General features: G+C 43.4%; 1 protein-coding gene across 3 annotated transcripts in view; it reads right to left on the bottom strand.

The window, feature by feature from the left end:
• The window catches only part of reps2 (RALBP1 associated Eps domain containing 2), a 35,463-nt gene extending 15,480 nt beyond the window's left edge, over positions 1–19,983 (bottom strand). The window contains exons 1-15 of one of the 3 annotated variants that reach the window (XM_012861236.3): positions 19,569–19,983; positions 11,380–11,503; positions 10,766–10,932; positions 8,754–8,862; positions 8,407–8,513; positions 8,173–8,314; positions 8,024–8,087; positions 4,229–4,400; positions 4,090–4,143; positions 3,809–3,887; positions 2,947–3,021; positions 2,498–2,546; positions 1,673–1,809; positions 1,315–1,373; positions 1,098–1,187 (exon numbers count right to left, since the gene is read on the bottom strand). In XM_012861236.3, coding sequence (XP_012716690.2) covers positions 1,098–1,187; positions 1,315–1,373; positions 1,673–1,809; positions 2,498–2,546; positions 2,947–3,021; positions 3,809–3,887; positions 4,090–4,143; positions 4,229–4,400; positions 8,024–8,087; positions 8,173–8,314; positions 8,407–8,513; positions 8,754–8,862; positions 10,766–10,932; positions 11,380–11,503; positions 19,569–19,748 — 1,608 coding nt within the window. In that variant the 5' untranslated portion in view covers positions 19,749–19,983. The remainder of the gene's footprint in view (positions 1–1,097; positions 1,188–1,314; positions 1,374–1,672; positions 1,810–2,497; positions 2,547–2,946; positions 3,022–3,808; positions 3,888–4,089; positions 4,144–4,228; positions 4,401–8,023; positions 8,088–8,172; positions 8,315–8,406; positions 8,514–8,753; positions 8,863–10,765; positions 10,933–11,379; positions 11,504–19,568) is intronic. The other 2 variants (XM_012861238.3, XM_036141508.1) reach the window with 2 other exon arrangements.
• Between the last annotated feature and the right edge of the window lie 582 nt (positions 19,984–20,565).

Raw genomic sequence — 20,565 nt, 5'->3', positions numbered from 1 at the left:
GCTGCTCTGGGAGGAGAATAGAGGAAAGCTGAACTGTAGATTTGGTCCTCGGATCACGGTGTAAATACAGACTTTGAGGCGTATTGCCGCAGATCAATGCATGTTTTTCCTCCGCACGTCTTGGTGGTTTACGCACCAGCCTCGAAAGTAAGAAGCGCTCCGTGCAGCAATCAGAACCGAGGAGATGGCGTCCCCCAGCCAACTTCTAGGCTACTGACATTATGCAATACAGATATTTTCTCACCTCATTTATATTTATTCTTTGTAAATTTCTCCAATTTCTATCAATGATTCTTCAATATTTATCCCATTATTTATTCATGCTCAATTAAATTAAGTTACTAGAGCCGCCTTTAACCCGTTGGGCCGCTGAAACTAATACATTTCCCCCTATGGGGATGCTAAAGTTTATCTTATCTACATAGTAGCATGATTGTTATAGAAGTTAATGTGCTCATTTCCTCCACTGTTTATGAGGTGGTTTAGCCAATCAGCTTGCTCTGTTTCCACCATCTTCCTGCTTAAGACACTCTTAGGCTTGCTAAAATTCCTCCACTCTGGTCCTAACACTTTTCACTGTAGGAGCTCTCTTAAGGCCTACGGTGCTTTGTGAATAACTTTTATATTACAGAGGTAAGATTCTAAGAAAAATCTTAGAATTAGGGAAATTCTAAGATTTACCTAAAATCACGTCATCAAGAGCTACTTTTAGTCTTGAGGATTCTTTGTGCATACGGGCACTGGAGTTTAGACTTTAAACTGCAGATGATCAAATGTGGTCCAAATTCCCTAAAAAAGTGAAACAATCCATTAATTCAAGCACAGCTTCAAGCACAGGTGCCAAGTTCCCCCTCTTTAGATGAAGACTGGAATAGTTGTTGCAGTGCTTAAATAAAGAGTGACGTAAGGACCAAGCGTACAAATAAGCAATAAAAGCCACCCTCCCACACACACACACACACGGTGGGAAATCCTCCGTCTGAAAACGCTGAACCTTTAGAAATAAATCGCTGCCTCCTTCAGCAGAAACATTTAAACCAAATTGAATTCGGCTCGTGGAGAGATGCCGTATGTTGAAAGGAAGGTGCAAAACTCACCTCTTCTCTAAAGTGACTGAAGTCAGCAAAGTTTGGCTGCTGCACTTTAGCCTGGGTAGCTTGCTCTGAAACGTTGAGAAAATGAGGAACCTGAAATGAGAGATGCAGTGTTGTGATTTAAAGAGGCACTCTCCCATCTTATTATATTACACAGAGGAATGAGCAGGGCTTTTTTTTTTTATTTAACACAGGAGCACATTAGCATTGAGGGACTCACCTGTGAGGTTGGTGGTCTGGGAGGGAGGGCAGGAGGCAGCAGCCATCCACCTTTCACTCCTAAAATCCAACATAAGTAGACGTTCTCATTCAGGGTGTTTTACTCTCAGGGGAGAGGCATCTCTCTTTTAAAAAGGGCTAAAATCAAACATGACTTTTATATTCAGAATCTGACTTCCACTCATGTAAGCAATAAAATCTTATTTCTGCTTTTTGTCCACCTTGAAAAAGGGAAATGTGAACAGAACCCGATCAGCTGCTCGCGCTGCAGATCAGAGCTGCTCGTGCTTCCCCTTCCACGTGTTCGGGGACGGATATCGTGGGAGGAGTCAGGTGCAGCCGTGGTTTGTGGGTCGTACCTGGAGCGCCCTGCTGGAAGAGCTTGTTGAGGTCCAGCGAGGAGGCCCTCGAGTGGGTTTTCTGAGGGCGAGGCGGAGGGGTGGGTGGTTCCTCCGCCTTCTTTATGGCATCTTCAATGGACGTGCTGGAGTACGACCTGAGGAGGAGGTCACACAGGTGAACAAACGCAGACTCGGACAATCAGTAAACGCAGCCATAAAAAAAAAAAAAAATGACCAGGAACAATTCATGCACTGATGTAGACACTCCAAGAGTCTGGCTGAGACTGTCGAAAGAGTCTTTAGATTGAACTAAATCATCTTTTAATTCCACAGATGGCGCTTTTAAAGTAGTTCAAAATATAATTAGTAAATAGGTGCTGTAATAAAATGCCTAAAATATTTAGAATTTTGTTTTTATTTGCTTTAAATATTGGTCTGTTGTCTGTTTAGATTAAAAACTAGCCTGAAGTCTGGACTTCTGCTTTCGGCTGGTCCTCATCATTTACTGGAACACTCTCCTGCTTTTCAAGGAAAAGTTGTCTTGAAACTGGAAAGGTGCGAATTTGTTTTCTAGATCGGCCTCAATTAATTAGTTTAAGGTGTATCGGAATAAAAGGGTGCTTGACAGGAATGCATGTCTCACTTTTTGGTTTATGCTTTTGACATTTTGAAAACCCGTCTCAAAAATATTGCAATACTCCGTGTTGGCCTGGCACATAAGATCCCAACAACATACAATGAGGTTTTATGCTTGGGATGAAAAAATGTGAACAAGTTCACGGCGTACGAAGGATTCTGCAAGGCACCGTGGTGTTTCTTTTCAAGAGTGGGACGGATCGTTACCTTTGTCTTGTTTTTGTTCTCATCTGCGGGTCCAACTCCAGATGAGGCTCTGAAGGGAAAGGTGACAAGCAACAAAAAATAAAAAAAAAAAGGCGGTGAGACTTTCATTGTTGTTTTGGAGGTTTCTAACGAGAAGCAGCTACTTCCCTACAGCCATAAGCCATCCCTTTGGTTAGGCTGCTCAGTCAACACTGCACATAACCAGCCCTAATACCATCACCGACATAAGATGCACCTGCAAAATGGGTCAGTAATGGGAAAAGCATGCTTTAGAAATGTAATGAAAGGGACAGATCAGGGAAAAGACTCTCAATCCAATCAAAGCTATGAGAAGGGTGGAGAGTTTTTACTCTGGAGTCTGCCTTCATGTGAAACCTCCCACGTGTGCTACGCAGCAACAGGGAAGGAGCTGCTGTGTTCCCCCAGGGTAGCAGAGCTGGCATAATTACCCGGCCTCTCAGGGAAAGCTCCCAGCTGTAGAGTGGATTTCTCTCGAGACGAGGCCAGACGTTTCACACTCGTGTCTGCAGGCCAGAAACACACAACCTTAAATCAGTTCAATGGTACGGCCTACACACTTTGTGCACTACACAGTGGCGGTCAGAGGTTTACGTCCAGAAGTCACTGATTTCTAACTCATTTGTTTTGAAACCTCTCGTTTTTTTTTTTAAGGTGGCCTGACAATAAAACATACAGATTGTATGGTTTTGAGACAAAACCACTGAGGTTGAAAATTATAGACACAGACCCATCTAATATTTAGATAAATTCTGCTCGGAGAGCTGCAGAGAAACCACACGCTTTTTGTACCAATCTGCTGCAAACACCTAGGAAGAGAGCATTGGAGTTTCTAACGGGGACCGTCCATCTTTGTGCGGTCAGTTTCTGAACCCAGCACCCCGCACCCATAACAAGCCATTTGTTACTTCTCACTTTTCAACGTTTCTTTTGTAAAACTTCAAAAACAAAAACGTACTGATGGAGAAAAAAATAACTTTAGGATTTTACAAGAGCCACACTCTGATTGACACTTAACAGAGTACCCTAAGAGATGCTTATTAGTGCAAACGCTTGTTTGCACTAATTGAACATTATTGTCCTCTTTTTTTTAAAAAAAAAAGCACTATCTACTCATATTTACATTTAAAAAAATCTTATTTTCCCCAGCAATTTTATATATGTGTGTAATTAAAATGTATGTACATTGAAAGCAAAGTAGAATAGAAGACAAATCCGTCGTTTGTGTAGGTAAAGCTGATTCGGATATTTTAATGCTGAATTTAAAAATTAAAATTTTAAACTATTTTTTACCTTGCTTGAGGGACTCTCCTTGCAAATCCTGTTTCCTTGTGGCCACGCTTGGTTCGAGCCTCCCTATACCGCTTGGGTCCTAAAGGGCAGATTATGGCACCATCACTGCCTGAAAACACTGGGGCATTTTCTCTTGTGTGCAAAGCATTTCAGGAACTAAAGGCTTCTCCTTGGAGCCAAAATGCTGCAGCCTGGATTCAGAATCCCCTGTCTGTAGCTCGCTGGTGCCCTCTACAGGCCACGTTTAAAATCACATGCTTAAAAAAAGCAGTCAACCTTACCACCTGACAGGACCTTGGCTCTGCATCCTCAAAGACAATCAAAGGCTCCAAGCTCTGCAGGCAAAGTGACGTTTGAAGCGCCTCATTCAGGATGGAGACTCGACTTTAGCAGAAAAAACGTTGCAGGCACCTTGCCTACCTCAGGGGTATCGGGGATCTGCTCCTCTTCGCGCTGCGAGAACCCCGGCTGCAGAGTCGGAGGGAGGCTCTCTGGGAGGGGGTAGCCGTTCTTCCGAGCCACGATCAGGTGAAAGGCTATGCAGAACTCGGTGAACGTCAGCGCTCCGTCCCGATCCACATCACTCAGCTCCCTTCAGACGAGAGAGGCCGACAGCAAGGCCACACAAGTTCACTTTTTAAAGGAACAGACTAGCTGGCAGTTCATTACGCTGTTGTCCTCTATGTTGTGTTTCCCACTAACTATTGTCTCAAGGAACATAAAACACCCTTAAATTACATACCAGGAAAATTTTAAGTAGTTAACTTATAACTGAAGAAGGCGGCCAGAATTAATTATTTTATTTCCAATAAAGAAAACTGAGCATTTACCTCTGACAGGCAGTGGGAAAAGAGAAAGTGGAGGTTTGGAGGTAAAAACGCTATTTTAGCGCAGGAGATACTGAGTTTGAATCTCGTAAAGCCCCTTATTACTTTGTAAGTGATATGCTGAATAATAAGCCAGTTTTGAGGAGGTTACAGCTAGATTTAGTTTGGAAATAGTCAGTAGGATGCTGACCAACGCCGAGGAGCAGCAGACGCCTCCTGGTCACACCACTGAGCGGTCTCTTGAATATTTACTGTTGGCTTGCTAGTTCAAACACAAGTGCGATGAGGTACAACACACGTTTTATGAGCCGTGGACCGGTTATTCATCTTCCAGGCATTTCATTTGTTGAGTTATACCTTCTACCAGGTCCAACCTTTCACACCAGGGATGCTTGGGCTGAAGCTGTGGGAGTGGTCATTAAGGAAGACCTCAGTGGAAGAGCTCTGAGAGGGATTAAAACACGCTCTATTGATTCGAGGCTACAACTTAACCAGTTTAAAGTTATTCATCCTCTTCCATCCATCCATCGTTCATTTTTCAAAAACAAAGTTAGATCAATTATTTGCAGCTGTATCCATATGTGATGGGTATAGTGGATTGGTACACCGGGGCATCATTTTTGGTCTTGTCCTAAACTTTTGGAGTCCTGGAACAGTATTTGTACCCTCATCTCCTGACTTCTGTGCAAAAGGCTCTTGCTTTTGGAATGGTGGTTGCCAAAGGGCCTTTTCTGAAGGAGTGAAGGTCAGTTTCTCCCCCCATGCTTTAAGTTCTGCTTTCATGTCGACATGTTGAAGACGTTCGTTACACTCTCTCCAATTCCCTTATTACATACAAACACGTTTGTGGGTCTTTTATTGCCCACATCAGTCAATGATATTCAGTTAATTTTGATGTTTTTTTGGACTCTACCGCTCTGCATCACATTATCCATACATTGTAACTGCAGCTATGCTTACTGATGTCAGCTTAAAGATGCTCCTACTTCCTCTATTTTTAACTTCTTTTGATTGGATGTGTTAGGATTTACTGTAAGAACCGACACGTATGTTTTTCTTATACCTTAACGCCATAAGCTTCACGTGAAAGGTTTCTCCCTAGCGTCCCTTTATCTCTGAGCCATCAGGAACTGGCAGCTGTTTATTTTTGGTTTTTGTGTTTGTCACGCCGTCTGTGTACACTTCTGTTCCGTTTAATGTGATTGTATTGAAAATTGCTCATAAACAATAATAATAATAAAAAGGATAATGATTAAAAGAGACCTTTTTCAGCATTGCAGGGAGTGCTCAGATTCCTTTGGGTCAATAAATAAATAAATAAATAAATAAATAAATAAATAAAGAAAGAAAGAAAGAAAGAAAGAAAGAAAGAAAGAAAGAAAGAAAGAAAGAAAGAAAGAAAGAAAGAAAGAAAGAAATAAGAGAGCAGAAATATTAAGTATGCATGCAAACTTTTCAAAACAGGAGAGCAGTTTCTCTATACGCTCCATTGTTTAGGCTCCCATGGCCCAAACCTTTGTCCCTAACACCTTTGGGCATCTACAGACTGAATGTTGCACATACCTCTTTGCAATATAGCTCAAGGTCTACTGTAGACTGGATGCTGAATGTCAATAAAAAATTATTTTCAAGTCTTGCCACAAACGCTCAATTGGATTTGGGTTCGGCTTTGACAGGCCGTTTTTGACATTGTCTGTTTAGGGCTGCTGCCAGTGAAGCGGACCTCCACCCCAACCTCAGATCTTCTGTGGCTTCCAACAGCGTTTTCCTCCAGCATAGCCCTCCATCAGCTTCTCTGTCACTGATGGAGAAAAGTGATCCCCCAGCATTATGCTGCCAACAACACGTTTCACAGCAAAGGTGATTTATAGTGCTAGTATTTTTTCTCCAGTGTTTTCAATTTAAGACTAATTTGCCCTGAGTACCTCCTCCCAAATAAACTGCATGCAGCAAACTGATAGAAACTCACTTCTTAAGGCTTTCTTTCAACAAAGACCTCCTTTTTGTAACTCCTCCTGAAAGACCTACACTGCAAAAACGGATCCAAAATTAAGTAAAATGTTCTTAAAGTTAGTGTATTTATCCTTGATTTGAGTAGGTAAATAAGATTATCTGCCAATGGAATGAGTATTTTGACCCCTAAAATAAGATAATTAGACATCCTGCACTTGAAATAAGATGATGGAGATGAGTTGTTCCTGTTTTAAGTGCAAAAATCTTATTCCATTGGCTAATCATCTTATTAACCTGCTCAAATCAAGGACAAATACACTAACTTTAAGAACATTTTACGTATTTATAGTTTCGTTTTTGCAGTGTACATTTACAGGATGCAACTTAAAGATTTGTGCGATTAATTCACGGCTAATAGTTGTCCAGCCAACATAACATGCAGATCTCTGCAGCTCCTGCACCTTACTATGGGCTCCTTGGATGCTCGGACCGCCAGATCTAAGTAGTTTTGTGGTCATTCCATATTTACGTAATGATTTAAACAGTGCTCCATCCACAGAGTCACATAAGGCTTTACGACCTAACTCCAGTGTTGTAGTCAAGTCACTATGCCTCGAGTCCGAGTCCAGGTTCGAGTCTCCAGTGTTCAAGTCCGAGTCAAGTCCAAGTCATTAAAAGAAAATCCAAGTCGAGTCCGAGTCAAGTCCACTACTCATCCGAGTCGAGTCACTATTGATCAAGTCGAGTCAAAGTTCCACACTAAAGTAAGCATAGCCTACATGTTTTTAAACAAAAAAAAAATCCACACTCCACCACATTGCACTAATAATTTAGATATTAAAATCATACACCAAATAATATTCTAATGACATATTAAAATTATAGCCTAATGATATAAAAATTTCAATTCAATTTCCGAGTCAGAATGATCTGAATGTAGGAGTCCGAGTCCAAGTTTGAGTCATCAGTGCTCAAGTCCAAGTCAAGTCACGAGTCTCTAAATTTAGCTAATGACTCGGACTCGAGTTCGAGTCTCGGACTCGAGTACTACAACACTGCCTAACTCTAATTCAAATCTATATGCACCTTCGTCCCTGACCTGTCCGCTGTGTTCCCCGGTCCTTATGATGCTGTTAGTTCTTTTAAAGTTCACTGACAAACCTCTGGGGCCAAAACGTCAGGCATAGCAGTTTGAGTTGAAAATGTAACATACATTCTCGGTTAAAAATACACTGAAGCATTAATGTGACAAAATGTGGAAAACAGCAAGAGCTTTGGCTACTTTGGCATGGTGCTGTAACTAGTCTGAGGAGGGTAGGCGCAGTTCCTGTCCTGTCTCTTTTAAAAACAGGGACTCCGTGTGCCTCGGAGGCGGCACTCGGCTGAAGAAGGGCAACGTGACCTCACGCAGACGTCACGCCGAGTCGGCACTTACCAAATGTGGGAGAGCTCCGGTATCGGGAGCTTGGATTTAGTGAAGAAGTTCTTCGCTACAGCTCCTGGAAACAGCAAACAGAGGCGTTAGGGCCACATCCAGTTCTTTCCAGACGTAAACGGGAGTCAGGGGGGGGGGGGGGTCCATACCCAAGATCAGAGCCCCCAGGTCAGGCTGGAGGCTTTTAAACTGATTTGTGTAATACTCCAGCTGCTCCGCTGTCATCCTCCAGGGGTCATCGTCGGAATAGTTCATTGTGGCCTGCTGATTGAGCCTCTCTATGGAAGAAGCCTAAGCAGATGTAAAAAAAAAAAAAAAAGTCAAGTTAGACCTTATGTTAGAATAGTTGTAGTTAAAAAGGGGAAAGAAAAGCCTGAGCGTACCCGAGCCATGGCTGGATGCTCCACAGCGGGTTTGCTCACATAACGGCTGGGCGAGGAGTGCTGCTCCAGCTGAGCGCCCGGCCGAGAGGAGGGTTTGTTGTCGTAGGCTGCAGGACAGGGAAGGAAAAAACAGCGCTGGTGGAGGAGAAACCTGAGACTGACACGTAACGATCGTCTACCCATCGCACACGTCTGACCAGCCAGATAGAAATACATTCCTTTCAGCTCGTTTCTCTTTTTTTAATTTTTTTTTTAACCCAAGGGCACAGGCAAGCTTAAAGAAGCTGCATCATCGGGTTTATTGGTTACAGAGAACAGGTGTGACAGAAAATGAAAACCTGTCTTACGGATCTGCGCGTCCACGCCGTTTCTCTGCTTGGAGTACGGGTAGCCGCGATAGGCCAGGGGAGAGCGAGGCGGTGAGCTGCATGGAGAGCGAGGCGGGGACCAAGGCTCCTTCAGAGACAGAGGAGAAACAGTTGCTATCAATCACACAAAAACAGAACCATGATCCTTCTCCTCCGCTGCACGTCAGGTTAGGTTGTTCTTCTAGGGGAAGGTTAACCAATATCTGATTTCAGAAGCTCGACGATAGCCTGCGTCATCTCATCCTGAACCAGTTTTGTGCGCGTTTGGGATCAAGATCCGCATGAAAGTCAGTTGGATCCAATCTTCAAGGTTCTAGCAATAAGCACTCAGGGATGTTTGACTTTTGCAATGCAAAACACTGACGGCCAATTAACACACAGCACGATGCTATCACCACCGTGCTTGACAGCTGGTTCGGTGTTCTGAGGCCTGATAGCCCTACCTTGACCTAGCTCCACTCACATCCATCTGGGACATCGCCCATAGAAAGTGATTTCTCCAACCAATTTTATGGTCTGGCCAATCAGAACGCAGGGCTGGCATTTCATAGATGTGACGTAGTGGAGACGCGACCATGACGTGAGACTGTTTTGATAGCAATAGCGGCTCGTTGAGGAAGCAAGCGTTAACATTGATGCTGCTATTTCTTCCGTGTTGTCCAATCTACCTAATATTGTTTCATTAAAAGAACATCAGAGAACGGCTCTGAAGGCTTTTGTTGGTGGCAACCATGTTTTCGCCCTTCTCCTGACCGGATTTGGCAAGTTTTGTTTTCCGGGGCGCGTCCGCGTCCGCTGTGGAGCGGTTAGCGGTTAGCACAAACCATGTTAGGAGGCCTTTAGTCCTCAACGTGGTCGGCCCGGGATCAACTCCGACCCGCGGCGCTTTGCCGCCTGTCTTCCCCCCTCTTCCTGTCAGCTCACTGTCAATAAAAGGCGTGCCACTAGAGCCGCAAGTTAGTTGTTTTTTTTTCCTGCCTCGCTCTCATCAGCGTCACGGGTTAGCTTTGGTGTGAGTGGTTGAAATAGCACGTCGATAAAGATGACAGACAAGTGGCTTATCCAATCATATGCAAGGATTTTTGATAAGGCCCAGCCTTCAATAAAGGCAATTCCTATGGCGGTGTCCCAGATGTATGTGAGTGGAGCTAGGCGGAGCGACATGCGTCTGGCTTGAGTCAGGTTAACCTTGACCCTTGAAACAGCCTGATGTTTGTGTCGTCTGACCAGAAAACTTTTCTCCAGGAGGAATTTTTGCTTCTCCATGTTTGCAGCCGAAAAGTTTAGTCGAGCGTGAAGGTTTCGATTTTCTGCGTCCTCACAGTCTCTACTGATGTTAAACTGTCTGAGGGTTCTGTTACTTTTCTGAACATTCGAACCAACTTGACTCTCTTCTGCCGGTGACAGACTGGGTCAGATGGTTGAAACAGGCTCTTCTAAACTCAGCGCTGTTTAAAATATGTAGATTATACACTCAACGGCCAGGTCCGTCCAGAGAAACCAAGCAGTTTAAATACATTCTTCCAGGATTATGCCAGAAGCTTGTTGGTGTGCCGTTTCTCTTGAATTTGTCCGGAAACATGCAACCAAATATAAGTGGGGGTCCGTCTACATATTCCAGCCTGTATGTATCATTTTGACCCTAGTTTTAAAAATTCATTGACGTTTCTTGCATGATCACTCAAGACTTAAAAACAGCTCAAATGCACCCATAAGGCCCCAAATTACCACCGGATGGTGAGTGGTTGTAAACTTTTCATCTTAACTGTATCTTACAAATTTATTTATTTACCCAATGGGCCACCAGAGCATGCTATGTAACTTCTTTAAGTGTGATGCAATGATACCGTAGTGCTATTAACGTCATATGTTGATTGTAATTCTATCTCTGTTTGAGAAAATCTCATTTCCACGCAGAGTAGCCAAAAAAAGTCAGAAACGGCCGTCAGCAGTACGTTCCGCAGCATTCTCCGTTTCCTTACAGGCTTCACCTTCTTCTCTGCGCTGGCTTCCAGGTGTCTGAAGGTGCTCCTGTCCGCCGGGTTCCGGGCCACCGAACCGGGTGCGGACCCTTGGGGGTCTGCGCCAGGAGGAGCCGCTGCGTGTCGCGACTCTGGCTCATTCTTGAGCCCAGCAAATCTGGGCAGAGGTAGATCTGCTGAGACAAGGTCAGACTAAGTTTTGATTCCTGAATAATTACGACTGATTACTTTCTTTAAAAAAAAAAAAAACACAAAAAAACATTTGAAGTCCACGCAGAACATTCTTTGTAAATATTTCCTGCAACCTGCAGTCACTTAATAAGCGGATTAATCAGGACGATCATCTCAACAGGTCTGCTACACACCACCACACACAGAAGCCTCTGAATTCACTTCCCCTTATAATCCACACAGCCCTGCGCTGCTGTGGAGAAAAGACATTTCCTTTCTGGTCGGGGGGGCGAGTCTGACTGCGCACTATTTTAACGAGGCCAAACCCACTTAGCTCTTACCACGCAACTCCCCCACTCATCCAGATTAGACCAAATCCCGCCACGTTAAGATAATCTCCTGATCCCCCTGTTGCTCTCGTAAGACGCCTTCTCTGTGAGCAACACACTTACTGCCGCTCACGCTCTCCAGGCGGATGGGCAGACCAGACTGGCCAGCAGCTAGCAGCTTCAGGGCAATGTAGAACTGGGCTGTACCAAAGTAACCCAGGTGCTTTGCTCCACACACCTCGGTCACCTGGGAAAGACAGACAAACAAGACATTTCAGATCAACAGCCAAGTGGATCTACCAATAGTTCCTGACTCAAAACATTTCAGCAAACACGGCATAAAAAAAAAAGTGTATGGCACGTGTTTTTTTTTTTAATATATCAGGATAAAATTAAGATGTAGTTCAAAACTATGGACTCTGGAAGTGGGATAAAGCCAGAGCAAACAGTATGTCAGGGACAAGCAGCGCAGGGGGGGTCAGTGTATGCTGCAGTCTAGTGATTAGAGGGACAATGGCTGCTTTGAGGGGAGAAAAGGAGATTAGGGTTTACGTAAGCCATCCAAGAAAAACAATTTCACCGACATATAATTGCTGTTAAGTGTCTTTAAGAAACTGTAAAACGCAAGGCCATACAGCACTGTGAAAAAAACATTTGCACCCTTGCAGATTTCTTCTGTTTTTAAGAAAAAGATACCCTAAGTAAAACAAATACAAGAGGAGAATTTCACTCAAAGGGACTGGAAAAGGTAGCTGCTTGGTTAAACTCAATGGTCCCTCTTTGGCCCTCCCATCATTGAGTTTAACTACTAATCAGTCTTTTACATCTCTGTGGAGGAATTTTGGCCCACCCTCCTTTGCAGAATTGTTTTAACCCAAACACGCTGGAGGGATTTCAAACATGAGCCGTCTGTCCAAGGAACCACAACAGCTCAATCAGATAAACCCAGGCGAGTTTTCCAGGCCCTGAAGAAGCAAAGCAGCCCCAATTCACCACACTACTGCCACCATGTTTGACTCTTCTGACGAGGATGCTTTGCTCAAAGGCTTTGTTATTTTAGGCCAGCTTTGATGGGGCCCACACCTTCCAAAAAAAGTTACACATTTGTCTTGTCAGTCCATAGAATATTTTTCAGAAGTCAAAGGTCAGGCGTTAAATCAAAACGCTTGACCTCAACTGTGGCCTGCAGCGGTGTTGATGTAGTTGTGGATTCAAATTTGACCACCTGGATCAGTTATTGATGTAGTCTAGGAGTAATTTTAATAGGCTGGCCATTCCTGGCAATGTCCTCCATAACTTGATGTCAGGACTAACCTAAGTCTTGAAATAAATAAATATTTCCCTTTATAGTCCCACAGGGGGAAAATGTTGTCCCATCCCATAGAGAGGGGTGTGCTGACCAATCTATGGTCAGGTCTCTTGCTCGGGGAACCAGAGTGACAGACTGAGTTTTGAACCACCGCCAAACTTTGGGTCTTCTCCAAGATGCAAATGTCCGCCTCTCTAACCACTGGGCCACCACTTCCATTGAAGTCTTGAGAAAGAGGCTGGGTTTATTTTAGCTTCTATGTAGAATATTCTCCGTCTCAATGGTGAGTGTGTTCTAATAAATCCATCATCCATAACTCTCTAATTATTAATACAAACAAAATAAACTATAATTTCTTTCCCCCTGATACAGCTTATTCAAGGTTCATATTATGGCAGACTGACAAACAATATTGTGTGATTATTAAAGACTTTCCTATGACTGTTTGCAATGATTACAGTAGTTCAGCTACATAAAACTGACTTTTATCTCCTAAACAAACAGTTATCCAGCACTCGTGTTTGCCATTAGAAATGACTGACTTTGCCAAAGTTATTTCGAGTAAACAAGCATTTTACACAAATTATCTTCCCAGACCGCTTGTGTCCTCCGCAGGTTAAGGGGCTCGTTAAGTACATGACGCACTGGCTGCTTTATGAGAGATTAATTCTCTTTGACCTCCATTGTATTCATAAAACAGCCTTCAGCAGGACAGGACATCCAAAACAAGTTATAGGCGGAGCACACAGTGGAGGTCAAGCCTGCGGTGTTTGTGTGCGCAGAGAAGGGTTGATGAGGAGATTATTCTAGGAGCCATGGTGAAGGCCTTGACAAACCGGACTGACGAGTCCCTTATCTGTCTGTCCTCAGGATGTAAAGGTGTTCATGGCAATTGGAAAAATGCCAACATTTTAGTGTAGATACAGTATCTCCACCGCAGGTGTGACTTTCTGTATTATTCCTACCTCCTCATTTGTTTACAAGGAGAATGAGAAAGGATGTCTCATACACACACACACAACTCTCCTGCTCTTTTCGTTTTGTTTTAGCACTTTGTGGCGATTGTCCCCATCACTTCCTAGTGTATTGGCCTTGTGTTTGCCCTGACGAGACTAATTTTGGCACAATGTGAGCTATAACACACATTCTGATGCTATCAGAACCGCATTCAAAATACTTTTTAGCCTTGCTGCCACGGCATGAGTCGTAAAACGGAGGATATCTGCCATTTTTAATCAAAGACAACAATATTATGGAGTTTATATTCTAAGTAGTCTTTGGCATCTCAAATTGGAAATTAGCAGGGCTAGCATTACTATAACAGCGTGTGCATGTATTATTTCTAGAACATAGATCCTGTACTTTAAAGCTATAACTGGTAATCCTGGTCAGAAACACTTTTTGTTGAACTGGGTGAAACGGTCCTTCCACCCTGACAGTAGTCAATACATTATGTATTCATAAAAAGGAGAGAGGTTAAGAAATTAGATTTCTGTGAAAGCTGCAGGCCTGTAAAAACTGACCGAATGGAAAGAACCAATCAGATACCTTCCTGTCTTGTCTTGCCCACGCCCCCCTCTGTCCTTCAGGTTCCGGGGGTATCACCTTATCTATTGGTTGTCCCACTAGCCAATCATTTAGACGCGCTCACGTAATGCCAGTATGTGTGCATGTTCCTTGATAGTTTCCACTTGCTGGCTGCGCACTTCTAGTGTTTATGTATCCAGTTAGCTTTGGTGTTAGCCGTTCACTGTAGCTCCTCTCACCATGTATTTTGAAAATGGCTGAGAGTCACAAGAAGCAAACCATGTACACGTTTATGAGAAGAAGAGGAAGATCTCAGTACAAAGAAATAAGACCAGACTGCATTTGGGAGATTTTTTTTCACGTGATCCCCTGAGGAGCAGGTAAGACTGTCTTGGGCATACACAACTATTCAAAGAGGGACTTTGGCGTTTGTTCCTTACATTTCCAGAAAAATCACAGACTCTACCTTTAACTCTGAGATTTCCAGAAGGCTCCCAACATTTTGTAACTCAGGATGTTCCATGACAGACAAGAGGAAGAAAGCTCAAACAGTTCAAACAGATCAACTATGTTCTAACATGTTCAGCCTTCCTTTTATCCGCTAAAAGGCTCGCTCTCTCATCCAGCTTAAATGACGCCACGATATCTGACGATATCTTGTGGATAATTTTTACCTCCACAGTTCCTCTGGCTTTATTTTTAATCACCTCATTGATACTGAAGATAGCCAACCCTTCATCTGCTGTAAGAACTTCCACATCAGAAAATGTTGTCAGTATGACCTAATCAGGTTTCCCCAATCAGAAGGAGATCTTAGTTTTCAGTTTCCGACCAACCAGTCACTGGTCATGGGTGATCAAACTGAAATTACATCCATGTTCGGGCTGTTGTGAGTACTCAAGTGTAACAGTAATGACAGGGTATTAGCTTTTGCTTCATCTCATCCTTCACTATGCAAACGCTCTGTCTGCGCTGATGAAGATTACTGCGAGCTGAATGTTCAGAATGGCTCAAACTGAAGGCAACCCGGCCTACTTTCTGATAAAGAACTTTTGTCCCTAGGTGCTCATGTTATCTTTAAATGTGGTAAAATAAATAAACAATGTGGCAACGTCACAGCAAAAGCAATGGGTCCTGTCCTGAGGATGCTGCACCCTTTGTCCTAATTCACCGTGACATATACTTTAAAGACCTGACAAGACTTACTGTACGTCAAAGGTTACCGGCCATTTACTCACCTGTGCCATTTCGCACCCCTGCAGTTTTGGACAATGTGTACCTGACTGGTTTGGTATGAAATGGAGTTGTCTACCTCAGGATGTCTCTTTTCAACTCTGTGTCAATTCATACCTGCCAAGGGGGCGTTTCATACATGCTTTGACAACCAAGCTAATTAAAAGGGAAATTTACTATAGTCTAATACAAGAAAGCATGGCTTTCTCTCAAATAAGTGAAATCTACAAACAGGAGGCCACTTAGAACTATTTTGGTTTGGGTCGGACTCATTTCGTAGAAGTCACCTTGTCCAAATGGGGACCACATCCAAAATAAATGTTGAAAACTCTCCAATTCAGTTGAATACTTAATACTAAATAGGGAAATAACTGAACTATACAGTTCAATTAAATAATATGTGAGATCTGAGTACGACAATTACATGAAAACCTAATGTGTCACGCTGGACACAACACAAATTTAAAAAACCAGGCGATGTTTACAGAAAATTATTTTGTTTTGGCAGATACATTCAATAAACAATTGTGTCGTAAAAAGTGGAACATTTCCAACAATTACTTCTTGTATCAGGTTTTGAAGGTTTAAACATGAGCCAAACTGACCCAAAGCCTACTCAAAAGGTTCTTCATATCCTCCCAGATCGACCTCTAATAATACAGAATGTTTGATATGCCAACATACATGGTGAGACATACACAGCATTAAAACCTTATTCTAGGTATGGACAAGTACTGACATTAAAAAAAAAAAACAACTTGGATCTTTCACCCCTGAATTTAAACACTATTAAATAATTTGGGTTTAATACAGGTTTCACTTCTGTGCCTTTAAGGAAACTTTGCCTGCTGCCAGGGACATGCATTATTACCCCTTTCCTCCCCAAAAAAATCTGAAGGGATGCCCTTTTTTATTCCTTTATTCAGCTAAACTCAAATTGCTTTTCAGACTAAGCTTTTCTGTTAGCACAAAAAAGGGGGCAAAAAAGCACAACAGCAAATGTTAAAAAAAAAGTATTCCCATCCTTGGCAGTTTTGGGTGTCAAGTCATATTGTAATTTTGCCAACACGTTTCTTCTAAATACTAATGTTAATGGATGGCTCAGCCAGAGTCCGGGCTTAAATCTGATATAAAATCTATGGAGAGAGGCGAGCAAATGATTATGATTTGGAGCTCATCACAAAAGATAAATCATCAAAATATCAGAGAAACCACATGAAAAGCTGCACATCAATTAAAGGAAGCTTATGTTTACTCTAATGCTAACAGATTTTTCCCTTGATTCTTGAGAAGGATATAAGGATTTTAATTCAAATCTTTAATCAAAATATGCATATAAACAGACCCCCCCCCACATTAATATTAATATGGTTTTATAACCTTTGTAAAGGTGCCTGTCTCCTTTCCTATCAGAAAGACACGTCTTGGTTGAATGATTAGGAGGATTCCTAATTCTGGCAGTGGTATGCGTGATTAACTGTATGGCTCTGCTCTACTCTTGAAAATAATCTGTTTTTAGTTTTATAAATCTTTCCCCACCAAGAAGTAGAAAAGGTCAAAGCTACCCTTGACATCTGGAGCAGGATGTGTTTGGCTGCACCATGGTGACAGTCCAAACACTGTCCACTGAGCATGCATTCGTGGTCCTCCAGTAAAATGTTTCGGGGAGCCTTTGTCTGATTGGAGGAGAAAATAATGAACTTATCTCAGTCAACAGCAGCGTGACCCAAAGTCCGTCTGCATCAATCATGTTTCAGCTTGTCTCCCTGCAGCAGGGGGAAGTGTCATGCCTTTCTACTTATCAGCTGTAAACACGAGCTGGACAGAAGGATCCTTCCTCAGTATGCCGGGTCAGGGTAGGGCAATCATGAAATATTCATCCAGGACCTGATGGAAAGGGCTCTTTGTCTTGACAAAAATCAGAGTGTATTTACAGCACCACGTAACAAGCAAAAACTATGAAATGAGATCTACCTCAGCGTGTACAGCCAGGAGGAAGTAAGCCCTCCTCTGATCCTGTGTGACATGGTGGCAGTGAGGAAAGCTCCGACTCCAGGAGCGATCCTGCAGGCATCCTGCAGCAGGGCTGAGCCGCCGCTCAGAGGGCTCTGTGTCAATCACCCCCGCGAGGTGGCGGCTTTCCAGGCCGGACAGGAAGGAAGCGAGCGCAGCTCAGTGCCAAACTTCCTGACACCCACACAGGCTCACAATAGGAGTGCCGGCCCTTTTGGGACAGAGTGCGGCATGAAACGGCAGCAACATGCTGCGTTGTTCATCAGAGCTAGGGAAGTGTTGTTCTCTTTCTGTGTTGGGTCAGCAAAATGATCTGGCCATGTGTTTTAACCAAGGGACCAGCCCTTAAAACCTCTTTTATGCCATGCAAAAAAAAAAAGAAAATAAAAAACAAACAAACACCTAAATCATGTTAACGATGGAGATTCTTCTTAAAAGGATAAGCTACTGAGATGATTTTCTTTACTTTTGCTATTTCTTTTCAAATATTGTATAATTATGTTCGTTTTGTGGTGTTAAATACATCGCAACAGTATTTTCACCCCACAAACTTCAAAGCTCAATGGATTTAAATGGGATATTCTGCGATAGACATCATTGATAGGGTTTCAGTTCCTGTGTTGCGTGCTTTTGCATTTAGCCGCTTTTACTCTGACACATCCAAATAAAATCAACGCAACAGAAGTAGAAGTTTAGAAATCATCTGATCAGTAGGACCAGCCTGTGTGTAATTTAATCTCATCATTAATCCAGCTGTTTTGTGAAGGTATCAGAGGTTTGTTGGAGACCATTGGAGAACCAGCCGACAAAGAGGAGGGCTAATCTGAAGCAGGACTTTGTTATAAAACAAAAACCAAAAGCTTTGGACATCTCACAGACCAAGACTGTGGCACAACCACAAACCTCTGAAGACACGGCTGCCTATTTAACACGTCAGGCTGCAGAAAGGGGGACATTAATAAGCGAAGCAGCCAGGAGGCCCACGGTAATTCTGGAGTACCTGCAGAAATCCACAGCGCAGGTGAAAGAATCTGTTGACGGGACAATTATTGCTCCGTGAATTGGGTTTCAGTAGCAGCAGCAGCAGCATAGGTATTGCCTCATTGTTTAGAGACAAAGCCATACTAGAGGTCTGTCTACCGTTTAGCCCAAGCCAAGTATAAGACACAGCAAACGTGCGGAACATGACGCTCTCAGATGAGAGCAAAACTGAACCTTCGGCCCACAAGAACAACTAACGATGCACGTCACCCTGAACACGGCTTGTCAGTGTCAGGCTGTGGGGAAGCTGTTCTTCAGCAGGGACAGGGACGCTGGTCGGAGCTGATGGGAGCGGAGGCAGCCGTCCAAGGAGAAAAGCTGAAGGACAGGCACCTTCCAGGAGGACAATGGTTTAGATCCAGGCACTGTCAGCTGTTAGAATGGACCGGTTAAAACCCAGACCAAAACCCGACTAAGAATTTGCGGCATTTATAAAAAAAATCTAATCTTTGTGAACTTCAGCTACGCTTGAAAGAAACATGGTGAAAGTTAACAGTCTTGGGATGTGTAAAGATAGTAGAACCATTCCTCAAACAGCTTGCGGCTGTAACTCCAATAAAGGCGGTTCTAAAAATGCTCTACTGTTGGTGCTTGCAGCGGGACAAAAAGCTTTGGACATTTATCTACGTATCAAACACCATGTTAAAAATACCACACTGGGTATTGTTTATCGCTGTGAGTGCAGCTCCTAATAAAGATCAAAGATAAATTACAGTCATGGCTGATGTTCTCTGAGTTGGTTCAGAGGTAAGCCTGACATCCAAAGCTGTAGGTCAGGAACTGCAGGGAGCAAAGCAACCTCTACCAGGAGGTCTTTCAGGGCCTTAGTGACAGCCGAGGACATCAGCTTCAGTCCAAACCTTCACACACACTGAATCCCCTTTCAAAATCACAAATTACAGCAAAAAACAAGGCCTGAACATCATTGGGAGGAGATGCTGATGCTAGTGAGGAGACAGTAACCCAGATGCACAGCTATGATAACAGACTGTCTCCCTGTATGGCAGCAGGGGGACAGGACTACCCCTCTGACACCTTACCTAGAAAACAGACATTGATGCTGAAAGCAGAGCTTGCTGTCATAAACTGGAGGATGTCAGTGCGGCTGAGTGAGACCAGTGAGGTTTGGGGCGCAGGCTTGCAGCCGCAGCCCCCCCATCACACCTCCTCACTACATGGGATCACTCACTTTATGCAGGGCTTCTGGGGGTAGCTGAGACGCCTTGAACAGCTCCGCCACTTTGCCGGACGACAGTTTCCCCGGAGCGTCAGCCTGGCACAGAGCGTGGAGACCTGAGTAATACCTCTGCTCATGATCGGTCAGGGAGATCAAACTGCCCCCAGACGCCGCAGCGGATTCCTGATCCATTCCCGGGGCTGGCGCATGGAGGGATCCGCTGGAGAAGCGCTCTGCAGACAAACGGATCAATACATCCTTCCTGCAGGTACCGGCTCCGGTTTCAGCTCCGGGGGGGAAACGAGGTTCGGCTGACAGCGAACGGTGTCGGCGCCAACAAGAGTGATTGCCCGTGAAGGCACACCGCCAGCTCAGCTCAGGTTTGTCCACTCCCACCGCCTATTGTGGCCGATTGTAGCACTACCGCTGCTCGCCGGATGGGGGCGACAGAGCACAGAAAATTATAGCCCCCCTCCACAACGTAAGGATTTAGGATTTTTTATTTTTTTTTTCTCCTTTTGTACAGTTTTTAAAATGTATTATTGGGTAACAGCACGATGTTTGATTGGTGTGTTCCTCTCAAAAATGTGAAATGCAACAGAAATTACATAATTTGCTTTGTTGTAATTTTGGTGCTTCCCCCTAATAATAAAACAACAAAACAAACAAACAAAGACCATAAATTATTACATCCTTTCCATATGGGCTTGTTTATCTTGCTTTCTTCTGCACAGGATCAAAGATCCTTGATTATTTTACGTTTGTGAATTATGTTCAAGGAAACCAATTTGTTTTCATCCTGAATATACAAAAGGTCAGAATTCTTGAAACTAAAATATCTGGTATGTAACAGAGGTAAAGCAATCCATGTAGCACAATCTCCAGACAAAGATATGCAGTATGCAACAATAAATAAATAAATATAGAAAATGTTGTGAGCCATCAAGCATACGTTTGTTCAGAAGTCATTTCATAATGTTTTTAAACTCTGTGTTATTTTTTCATTTAA

Source organism: Fundulus heteroclitus, chromosome 9, assembly GCF_011125445.2.
Source record: "Fundulus heteroclitus isolate FHET01 chromosome 9, MU-UCD_Fhet_4.1, whole genome shotgun sequence".
NCBI lineage: Eukaryota > Metazoa > Chordata > Actinopteri > Cyprinodontiformes > Fundulidae > Fundulus > Fundulus heteroclitus.
Note: the sequence above shows the minus strand (reverse complement) of the source record. Positions and strands in the feature narration are given on the sequence as shown.